Here is an 11,660-nt window from a genome sequence, read left to right as displayed (position 1 = left end):
CTTTGTATTCAAACATTCACAGCGGAAATGCGTGTGCAGTGGATAGCGTGTGCGAACCATCAGTAAATGGCCCCCTCCCCCCCCTTATTTTTTTTTTTTTACGGCAATTTCCTCCTGCTCCTTGGGACCTTTAGCTCAGTCAAACCATCCTCTGTTGTAACACAACAGAGTATGGTTTTGACTGAGCTAAAGGTCCCAAGGAGCAGGAGGAAATTGCCGTAAAAAAAAAAAGGGGGGGGAGGGGGCCATTTACTGATGGTTCGCACACGCTATCCACTGCACACACTATCCATAGGAATAGAATAAGCTCTGTGGCATATAGCATGTATTAACCGGTAGGATTTCATTCAGGGATCAATATTACTTCCCATACACTCACTCCATTTCCTGTTGAGAATTAGTTCCTTTAGAAGAGTTACAGGCTTTAATGTATAATAACCACTCTAGGAGGGACTTCAGAGCCGGGTGCCACTCCTTTCTGAGTGCAAGAAGGTTTTGGTTTTTTTAAGGGCAGTGACAGATGGCTGTATAAGAACACGCACTTCACAGCACCCATATACAGTAAGAGGCCTTGGCAGTCACAAGGTTTAAATTTATTTGCTTTGTTCAAATAAATTAGTAGATATAATTTTTAACTTGTAGAAATGCCAGTAGTGGAAGGTGCCGATTGTACAGCCATGCTGTGACATGACAGCACTTTACAGAGAAGAAGCAATGAGTGATGTCAGACAGGCAAGCAGTTTGAATAACTGAATATCCCCTTGTGTATTGGTCAGTTTTTAATCAAAATTTTCAGGGCTTTTCTCCTCTGCAGAGTATTATGGTGAGTAGCTTTTAAACTTTCATAGTCCCATGCTTTTTAATTCTGTCCATCTCCATCTACTTCCGGTCATGCCGTGTAGGTTGCTGTGGATTGTGATCATTCCAATCTCTCTCTCTCCTCTTGTGCAGATACCAGTGGGAAGTCTGTTTATTTCAATGGTGATGATGATGATGACGACTTTTATACATATTATGATGACGACGATGACGATGTCGATTATGATACTGAAGATGATTATGATGAGCACACGAATGATGACAATGTTGTAAATTTGGTTCCCAGAACGTTCTGTGGCTTTAGGAAATCGTTTCTCTGTTCTCCAGATACGCCCCAATCAAAGTTACCATCAAATAACACTATCCTTGATTTAAAAATGCCCACGAGGCATAGAATTACTGCTGAGGTGAGGCATACTTCCTAAAATGAGTGCAATGCCTGCTCAGTGAGCTGTTGAATGACTGACTTGTCTTAATAGACTGCTGCTCAGAAACCTATGAATTACACTGAGGGCTTGTTTTTAAAAATATTTTGGCATATCAGATAGCTTTCAACAGGATTTTGCTTCAGGCCATTAGTGACCTGCACTTTCCGACTGTATACAGAGTCAGAAGGGAATATTGTGGAGCTTTTATTTGTTAAAAAAAAAAAAAAATTTGAGTTTCTGGTGATGTATGGGGTTTGCAGGGGAGGGGAAAATGCATTTGAAAAGTTGGGACTATAGATTGAAGAGATTGAGTGGAAAAAGCAGGGAAGCAGAAACTGGAATCTCGCTGAACTTTTTGTCTTTCTAGGAAGCAGAAAAAAATGCTAGTGAGCTGGTTGCTGAAGAGGAAAGAATGAAAAATAAAGCAGAGAAAAAGAGGCTTAAGAAAAAGGTAATTCTGGTTCTTTGTCTTAGAGAGAGATCCTTAACCACCTCTCACCATACCAAACACTATAAATACGTTTTGTATATGTATTCCAATTATGTAAAAAGTGAATTCTGATGTTAGGGTGATGACTGGAGGATCCTTTGGTTCTGTGCATGTGGCAAGGAGTCAACTGGACTGAAGAAGTAAACTTCTAGTACTGTGGCCCTCATGTTGCTGTCTGGAGAGTTGGGGCTCATTGGATTGTGGGGGTTGGGTAGGTGGGTAGGGGTTGAGATTAATGGGATGATTGTTGTAGTAGTGGCTTCTGTTTTGCAGCAGATTGTACTAAGTATTTTTTGTCTTGGTGGGGGGGGGGGGGGGGGGGAGGCTAGGTCTTCAGCACGAGAACCGATGTCATTGAGTCACTGGTCCAAAGGAGGACCGATGAGTGAGAAACAACATGGGGGAAATATTTATACTGCCTTCTTGGATTTATTGTTCAAAGCAGTTTATAGAAAATGTTTAATCCACTTAACAAGAAAACATGAAAAAGAAAAGAACCAGAAACACACACACAATCCCACAAACATGCAAAAAAAAAAAATCTAAAAAAGACATAGGATCTAATATTCAAAACGGTTTAATCTGCAGGCAGGAGAGACCCCTGCCTGGTTAAACCCCACTAACCTGGCCATCTGCCAATATTCAGCAGCACTTAAGCAGGTAATACCACTGAATATTGCTTCTGACCGCTGCAGCACTCTCTGGTTAGTGCCAGTGCAGTCTGGGGGCGGAGCCAGCTACTAACCGGTTAGTGATGATATTCAGTCCTTTAACACACAAAGTTATGAGAATGAAAAGGCTCTCCTAACTTTATCCACCGAGCTAGTGGGGCACAGGTCTGAAATATCAGTCAGTCACATTTAACTTCTGGGTGATCACGCTTACCTGGATGTTTCGTGACAGAGCCCTGACATAGCCCTACACAATATCTGGGCTTATTTTATCCCATGGCGGGCAGTGGCTTGAAAATCATGGGACCTCCACGGGCTGAATATCAGGCCCATATAGTATATAAAATTGTAAATAAAATTTTGGGGAGAAGGGCCACAGTTTTCACCTGTCAAAGAATCATAACCCCAAATTTAAGGCACAGGAAAAAGGTAAGCTGTCAATTTTTTTTCAAAATCTAAAAAGATTGATGTCAGAACGGATCTCTAGGGCAATGCTTCTCAACCTAGTCCTCGGGGTACACCCAGCCAGTCGGGGTTTCATAATATCCACAATGAATATGCATGAGGTAGAATTGCATGCACTGCCTCCTTGCATTGGAGCGTGGTACCGGAAGATTGGAGGGTGGCCAATATAACGCCCATTTTAAAAAAAGGTTCCAGGGGAGATCCGGGAAATTATAGACCGGTGAGTCTGACGTCGGTGCCGGGGAAAATGGTAATGGCTATTATTAAAAACAAAATTACAGAGCACATCCGAGGATATGGATTACTGAGACCGAGTCAGCAAGGCTTTTGTGTGGGGAAATCTTGCCTGACCAATTTACTTCAATTCTTTGAAGGAGTAAACAAACATGTGGACAAAGGGGAGCCGGTTGATATTGTATATCTGGATTTTCAAAAGGCGTTTGACAAGGTACCTCATGAAAGGCTACAGAGGAAATTGGAGGGTCATGGAATAGGAGGAAAAGTCCTATTGTGGATTAAAAACTGGTTGAAGGATAGGAAACAGAGAGTAGGGTTAAATGGGCAGTATTCACAATGGAGAAGGGTAGTTAGTGGGGTTCCTCAGGGGTCTGTGCTAGGACTGCTGCTTTTTAATATATTTATAAATGATTTAGAGATGGGAGTAACTAGCGAGGTAATTAAATTTGCTGATGACACAAAGTTATTCAAAGTCGTTAACTTGTGAGAGGATTGTGAAAAATTACAGAAGGACCTTACGAGACTGGGAGACTGGGCGGCTAAATGACAGATGACGTTTAATGTGTGGAAGTGCAAGGTGATGGACGTGGGAAAAAAGAACCCGAATTATAGCTATGTCATGCAAGGTTCCACGTTAGAAGTTATGGACCAAGAAAGGGATCTGGGTGTCATCGTCGATAATACGCTGAAACCTTCTGCTCAGTGTGCTGCTGCGGCTCGGAAAGCGAATAGAATATTGGGCATTATTAGGAAAGGTATGGAAAACAGGTGTGAGGATGTTATAATGCCGTTATATCGCTCCATGGTGCGACTGCACCTTGAGTATTGTGTTCAATTCTGGTCGCCGCATCTCAAGAAAGATATAGTGGAATTGGAAAAGGTGCAGTGAAGGGCGACTAAAATGATAGCGGGGATGGGACGACTTCCCTATGAAGAAAGACTAAGGAAGCTAGGGCTTTTCAGCTTGGAGAAGAGGCTGCTGAGGGGAGACATGATAGAGGTATATAAAATAATGAGTGGAGTGGACTAGGGGGCATGCGATGAAACTACAGTGTAGTAAATTTAAAACAAATCGGAGAAAAATTTTCTTCACCCAACGCGTAATTAAACTCTGGAATTCGTTGCCGGAGAACGTGGTGAAGATGGTTAGCTTGGCAGAGTTTAAAAAGGGGTTAGACAGCTTCCTAAAGGACAAGTCCATAAACCGCTACTAAATAGACTTGGGAAAAATCCACAATTCCAGGAATAACATGTATAGAATGTTTGTACATTGGGAAGCTTGCCAGGTGCCCTTGGCCTGGATTGGCCGCTGTTGTGGACAGGATTCTGGGCTCGATGGACCATTGGTCTTTTCCCAGTGTGGCTTTACTTATGTACATATGTACTTATATTCATTGTGGATATCCTGAAAACCTGGAGTGTATTCAGCCATAAAAGTTATAATTTCAAGAATGCTGACATCATGGGGTCATGTTGAGGATGTTAAAGAAGTTTCTGATGGTAGTAGCAACTTTGTAGATGCACACACAAAGGAAAGGAGTTATTCTTGGCTTGTAAAGCTTTTTTACAGGTAGTAAAACTTCTGGCCAAGGTGTACTAATGTATTTTTTTATATATAATTTTGCAGTACAAGCATTCATTCAGATGAATTTTCTTGCTGATTTAGCTTTAGGCATGTTTATGTTAGATAAGTGTTTAAGATAGCGCTGCTGCATGTTCTAGTGAGATTTGACTCAGCTTGAAGTTTGATAATTGCTCCCGGTGTCTGCACAGCCTTTTCAGTGATGGCATTTTCTAAAAGTGCACGTTGTGCCAGGAGGGGTAAGACGACGCCTGTGTTTTGGCATGCTTTATGATCTTGGTAACCTTATGCGACTACCTTTGCTCTCACACTACTTGTGTTTTTAGCTCTTCACTTCCCTGAGTGACTGCACCAATGCTATAAACAGTAGTCAGAATATCCCTTCCGATCTGCGGATTCCCTGTATTGGCTAAAGAGCTGGGGGAAATACTGTGTTGTGCATCAGGACTTCTACTTCTTGGAGTGAATATTAGGCTGCTCTTAGCTTGTCTGTGAAGGATAAAGAATCTTGTGTAATATAACGATGGCAGTATTGTAGTTTGTGCCAAAGGGGTATGGCAGGCCTAAAAAGCAGTTCAAGGAGGATTTACTTAAGGTTAAGAACATAAGCATTGCCATACTGGGACAGACCGAAGGTCCATCAAGCCCAGTATCCTGTTTCCAACAGTGGCCACGTTGCAAGTACCTGGCAAGATCCCAAAAGAGTAAAAACAGATTTTATGCTGCTTATCCTAGGATAAGTGGATTTTCCCAAGTCCGTTTTAATAATGGCTTATGGACTTTTCTTGTAGGAACTTGTCCAAACCTTTTTAAAACACTGCTAAACTAACTGCTTTTACCACATTCTCTGGCAATGAATTCTAGTGTTTAATTACACATTGAGTGAACAAATATTCCTTTGCGTCCATACCAGGCCAGTGGGAATAGTTATGTCTGTTGACTAGTGGATAGAGACAGAAAAAGACAGTAATTCTGTGATTCTCCCCTATAAGGGTAGTGTGTAGCCACAGAATGCTTAGTATTTTTCTGTCTCCAAGTGGATGGTGGATGATGTGTTCAGTTCTTTTGTGCTCATTAATCAGTTCCTGTCCCAGAGAGTGTCTGGGTCTCAGTAGAGCAGAGGGTTTCTTGCTAAAACCGTTTAGCTCACCTTGGGTCTAAGCCTGAAGGTGTATCTGATGCTGGATGACATTTGGTGAGGTCGAGTCCCTCCCCCCCTCCTCTTATCGGTGCTGCAGATAATGAAGCTTTTGATGCCTTTCTGTGAGTCAGACGTTATTTCAAAAATTGGTTCTTCAATAATTTTTTCTGCTGAGTCAGGCTGCATGTTCTCACATAGTGTAATACCTTTTTGGTTACTCCACAGTCCCTCCTTTCTTGCTTCTGAGGCTTTTAACGGTCGAGAGAATGACAGGAAATTTTTCACCAGGTACAGCTTCTCTCTTTCTTGGTTTCAGCACCAAAAATTTGACCGTCTGCCTGCTTGTGCCCGTTTTTGGTGGCAAGCTATTTGGCTCTCCTTTTTCTGACATTTTCACCTTCTTGTTAGTTTATGGTGCGACAGCACCTTCTTATTTTTCATGTGCCCTGAATTTTGAATGCTGGTAATGTTCTGTGGACTGTATCCCAAGCAGTACTGGCTCCTTTGGGCAGTTCAGCTCATTCTGGGCCTTCCAAGCGGTTACTGCTTCTCATACTGCCCTCTGTTCTATGTTGGCGCTTGATTATTTTCTACGGGAAGTTGGCTTTCTGGCTTGCTGGGCCCTGGCTCCTCTTGGTTACGTGGAGTGGTAGCTTAGAGTAGTTGGTTTCTAGATTCTTCTGTTTCTGTCAGGGGAGTACATATTTATATAATTTCTGTTTTATCCTCGCTGCATTTAGCAGTCATGTTTAGAAACCATTGTTGACTGCTCGGAGGCTGAACTGTCACTTGCAGTATTGTTTTCTCAGAGGTGGTGGTCTTGTATTTCGTTCCAAGTCTGAAGAGCTGGTAGGCTATGGTCTTACATAGCTCTTCTCCTTGATGGTGCTCATTCTGTTATTTCTTGGCTGTCTCCTGGGTTTGGTAGGTGATGGTATCGTCTATTTCAGGAGCTGTTTTGTGTTCTTTTATTCAACATTTCCAGAAAGACATATGGCTGTTTAGCTCTATAAGGGCACAGGTTGCTTTGGCATGGTGCTGGCAGCCAATTGCTTGGAAAACGTAGTTTCTTACTGCTGTGTTTGTATTGCTGAGTTCTCTGATAAGACGGTCTGACAGCAGGCATCTAATTCTGTAGCATACTGCTTCAGACTTCCCCAGGGGCATGTATTATTTCGGCAGTTGCTGGCTCTGTTTAGCAGCTTTGTCAGTGCTTTGTGGTGAGTTGCAGATCAACTTGTAACAAAACAGTGGGTTTTAAGCATGTAAAACTGTATTATTTCTTGGTGTATTTCTCTTGTTTGACTAGCACTGACCCACTGACTGGGTCCCAATTGCCTCTGGGCAAGTCATAAGTACATAAGTATTGCCATACTGGGAAAGACCAGAGGTCCATCAAGCCCAGCATCCTGTTTCCAGCAGTGGCCAATCCAGGTCACAAATACCTGGCAAGATCCAAAAAAAGTACAAAACATTCTATACTGCTTATCCCAGAAATAGTGGATTTTCCCCAAGTCCATTTAATAATGGTCTATGGACTTTTTCTTTAGGAAGCCGCCCAAACCTTTTTTAAACTCCGCTAAGCTAACTGCCTTTACCACATTCTCTGGCAACGAATTCCAGAGTTTAATGACACGTTGAGTGAAGAAAAAGTTTCTCCGATTCGTTTTAAATTTACTACATTGTAGCTTCATTGCATGCCCCCTAGTCTAGTATTTTTGGAAAGCGTAAACAGACGCTTCACATCTACCCGTTCAACTCCACTCATTATTTTATAGACCTTTGTCATATCTCCCCTCAGCAGCCTTTTCTCCAAGCTGAAGAGCCCTAGCCGCTTTAGCCTTTCCTCATAGAGAAGTCGTCTCATCCCCTTTATCATTTTTGTCACCCTTCTCTGTACCTTTTCTAATGCCACTATATCTTTTTTGAGATGCGTCGACCAGAATCGAACACATTATTCAAGGTGCGGTCGCACCATGGTGTGATACAAAGGCATTATAACATCCTCATTTTTGTTTTCCATTCCTTTCCTAATAATACCTAACATTCTATTTGCTTTCTTAGCCCCAGCAGCACACTGAGCAGAAGGTTTCAACGTATCATCAACGATGACACCTAGATCCTTTTCTTGGTCTGTGACTCCTAACGTGGAACCATGCATGACGTAGCACCGCTTTCAAGGTGTTCCCCAGTGATTTCTAGGTTACTGGGGCCACACTCCCAGTGGTCCTTCAGTTCCTAGAAAGCACTCTCAAACCCAATACACAAACCACCAGGATTCTTAGTCAATCCAGACAAGCAGAGGCAATAAACTAAAATATTGTTTATTATCATGAAAATATTGAACGGTAAACTATAAAACAGGTGGAACAAAACAGTACATAATAACAGGTAACTGAATATGGATCAGTTATAAAACTAACTAAACATTTGTTTACTAGTACCTGGGAAGTAAAGGAAATGTAGTTGCGCATAGATTATAAAATATAATTGCTAACAGGGCTTCAATAAAGAAGTCTTTCTCTACTTCCAAGCTGAAAGTGGAGAAAAAAGCCAGTACGTCCTAGCTGAATTTTGAGTTCCTGGGCCAATCGGAGCCCAGAGCGACAAGTTTTAAAAATAGCTGGCCACATCACTACAAGTTACCTCGTATCTGTGTTAACTAAAGAGGGAACAGTCGTTTCTCAGTAACAGGTTTAAACATAAACATGCACCACATAAACATGCAGGCAGGGAGGAATTGAGAGAGAACTGAGGGGAGGGGGGATGGAATTGAGAGAACCATGGGGGGGGGGGAGAGGAGGGAATTGTGAGGGGAGGGGGAATTGAAAGAGAACTGAGGGCAGGGGGGCAGGCAGGGAGGAATTGAGAGAGAACCCTTAGAGGGAGGAAATTGAGAGAGATCTAGGAAGAGGGAGGGAATTGAGAGAGAACCTCGAGGAGGGGTGACGGAGGGAGAGAGAACCGCGGGCAGGACCAGAAGGGGAGGGAGAGATGCTGGATTGTGCACGGGGGGGGGGGGGAGATGCTAATTAAGGGAGAGAAGGATGGAAGGAGGGAGAGATGTTGGGCTCAGAGAAAGAGAGATAATGGACCTGGGGGGGGGGGGGAGGAAGAAGGAGAGAGGTGGACTTTGGGGGGGGTGGGGGAGAAGAAGAGAGAGATGATGGACATGGGGGTAGAGGGGAGGATTGGAGAGAAAGGTGAACTGGAGGCAGGAGAAAGGAAGATATTGGGCCTTTAATCAGTGGAATAGCCACAGGGGAGGGGAAAGGGCCTTGGAGTCCTGGGACATAAGAACAGAGTAGTCATACTGGGTCAGACCAATGATCCATCTAGCCCAGTATCCTGTTTCCAACAGTGGCCAAGTCAGGTAACAAGTACCTGGCAACGTTCCATGCTACAAATCCCAGGGCAAGCAGTTGCAGGCCCCCTCCAAAGTTGCAGTACCTGTTCAATGGCTGGTGGGGTAGCTGAAGCCCCGAGTCATCCCTTCCTCCTCATACAGCCTCAGGAGTGAGGAAGTTAGCGGGGTTCCTCCAGCCACCAATGCTTGCACTCCACAAGCATTCTCAATCCGAGCATGAACTGAGCATGTTCGGGGAGTTCCGGCATAGATTGCTGCAGGCAGCCTCTGACTTTCTTGCTCCTGAGGCAGCACAAGGAGGAAGGGGGCCCCCTTGGCAGCGGATTTCTTCAACTGGCGGGGCTTCAGCATCCCCACCAGCAAAGGTATGATATCTAATGGGGAGGGAGGGAGAGGAAATGTGTGACCCCCCCCCATCCCTGTGCCCCCCCCCCCCAGTGGACTGCTGGCTATGCCTTGCATTTAATTTCGATTACTAATTTTAATCAAAATGCAGTCCTAATTGAAATACATTACAGAGTAACTAAACAAGGGGAATTGGCTCCTTTATGATACTCTCTGTGGCTAAAACAGAATCTCAATCACAACTCTAAATAATGGTGCAAATAGGTGTAGGAACCAAAAGGTAACTGAATAAAGAAAACCCACAGGGTAAACAGAGCATACCAAAAAGCGGGAGAAGGAAGCAGGCTGGACAAATAATGGGATCAACACACTAGTTTACACGCATTGCAGAAATAAACTAGTGTGTTGATCTCATTGTTTGTCCAACCTGCTTCCTTCTCCTGCTTTTTGGTTTGCACTGCAAATAGGTGTATTCATAAAATGAATATTGTCCTTAAGAGGCCATTGCACTAAATAGTATTAAGCACTTAGTGAATGGTTAATTTGCTGAAACAGGCTACCATGCAACTGCATTAAGGGGTTTTGTGGTAGTTTGGTTGTTTCCACATGTTAAACCACGCGCTACAGCATTTTTCTGTCAGGATGTGGAAGCATTAGCTAGTTTGTTACTTACAGCATGCTAACTGGTGAACGCAGACTTAATGCAGGATCACTTACCGCCTCTGGGAAGCTCTTCCATGTTAACCGGGAGTAGGTACTGCACATTAATCTGAATTTCTTTTTATCAAAATTTGATCATGTCTCTGTTTATCTCACGCCTTCATTGGCTTCCGATAGAGGCCAAGGTGATTTTGAAGTTTTCTCCGAGGACAAACATGCCATTAATTCTCACAATTGGATAACGCGGTTCCACATTACCCGGTCTGGAGCTTATGACAAGCTTAACAGAACTTTGTGGAGCGTGAGACGCGCTCCACCACACATGTGCGGGTGCCTTCCCCGAGAATGCGGTTACCTCAGTTAAATACTACAGCATAGAAAAGAAAAAATTAGGAGTAAACGCCTAGGGAAGGTGGAAGGGTTCGTGAGAATATAAGGCCTGCTACCCTTGGAGAATACCTGCTACAGGTAAAGTTATCTTTGCTTTCTCCAAGGACAAGCAGACCATTAATTCTCACATTTGGGTTATCTTTAGCATCCAGGCTCACTGAAAATACCAAACATTGGTCAGTTGGGCTCGCAACAGTGAGGACATAACTCAGATTAACCTGGAACTATATACAAACTGAGTAAGAGTGCAGCCTGGAGAATAAAAGGTCTGCTGTCCTCAGAGAATACCTGCTACAGGTAAGTATCTTCACTTTATTTCCATTTGTATAAGATTCTGTATGGTTTGTGTATTTTTTTTATTTGATTTAACTGCTTCAATAAAGATCTGATCATTGAGACAGTTAAACCCATTTGCTTTCCATAGTCCAAAAGGGATAAACGTTTCTCGTTTGTTTGAATCCTCTTTTTCGTTTCAAGTAGTGAAACTTTGAAAGATTCTTCCAATTGAGTTATGGTTGATTACAGGCTATAAACTTTTTAGAAAGTTTTTAAAGACTTTTGTTTCAAGGATTCACAGTACAGTAATAATATCTACTATAATAAAACTCACCCTCAACATTCTGAAGACAACGTTCTGAGGTCACTCAGTCACTCACTGAAGGGTTCATGGATTCATGGTGGTGAAGCCAGAACACTGACCATGTCTCTCTGCCCCGCCCTCGCATGACGGACCAATCAGAAAAAACACCCTCAACATTCTGAAACACAAAGGACCATCACAACACCGTTCCCAGGCAACACTAGGCAACGTAAGACGGACCAATCAGAGGAAACTACGTGACAATAAGGGAGGAGCATTCCCCAGCAGAATGGCTCATTATCTGTGCATCACGGAGAGCACAGAACCACCGCTGGAACGAGAGAAGAATATTCCTGCTGTGGGTATGTGCAAAAATAGACCAGGGGAGGGGGGGGGATTTTTAAATGCCTAATGCCAGTACTGAAGAGTGCCAGAGGGCCTATAGCACAGACTATATTTGGGATCGCTTGACATGGAGTCAGAGG

The 11,660-nt window shown here is 43.3% G+C and overlaps 1 protein-coding gene across 1 annotated transcript in view; it reads left to right on the top strand.

Annotated features, from left to right (window-relative positions):
- TTC31 (tetratricopeptide repeat domain 31) overlaps window positions 1-11,660 on the top strand; it is a 188,098-nt gene that overhangs the window by 56,448 nt on the left and 119,990 nt on the right. Inside the window, exons 4-5 of the mRNA XM_030190890.1 lie at window positions 952-1,226; window positions 1,615-1,698. Coding sequence (XP_030046750.1) covers window positions 952-1,226; window positions 1,615-1,698 — 359 coding nt within the window. The remainder of the gene's footprint in view (window positions 1-951; window positions 1,227-1,614; window positions 1,699-11,660) is intronic.

The sequence above is a fragment of the Microcaecilia unicolor genome, chromosome 2, assembly GCF_901765095.1.
Source record: "Microcaecilia unicolor chromosome 2, aMicUni1.1, whole genome shotgun sequence".
Taxonomy (NCBI): domain Eukaryota; kingdom Metazoa; phylum Chordata; class Amphibia; order Gymnophiona; family Siphonopidae; genus Microcaecilia; species Microcaecilia unicolor.
This window is presented reverse-complemented; position numbering and strand designations above follow the sequence as displayed.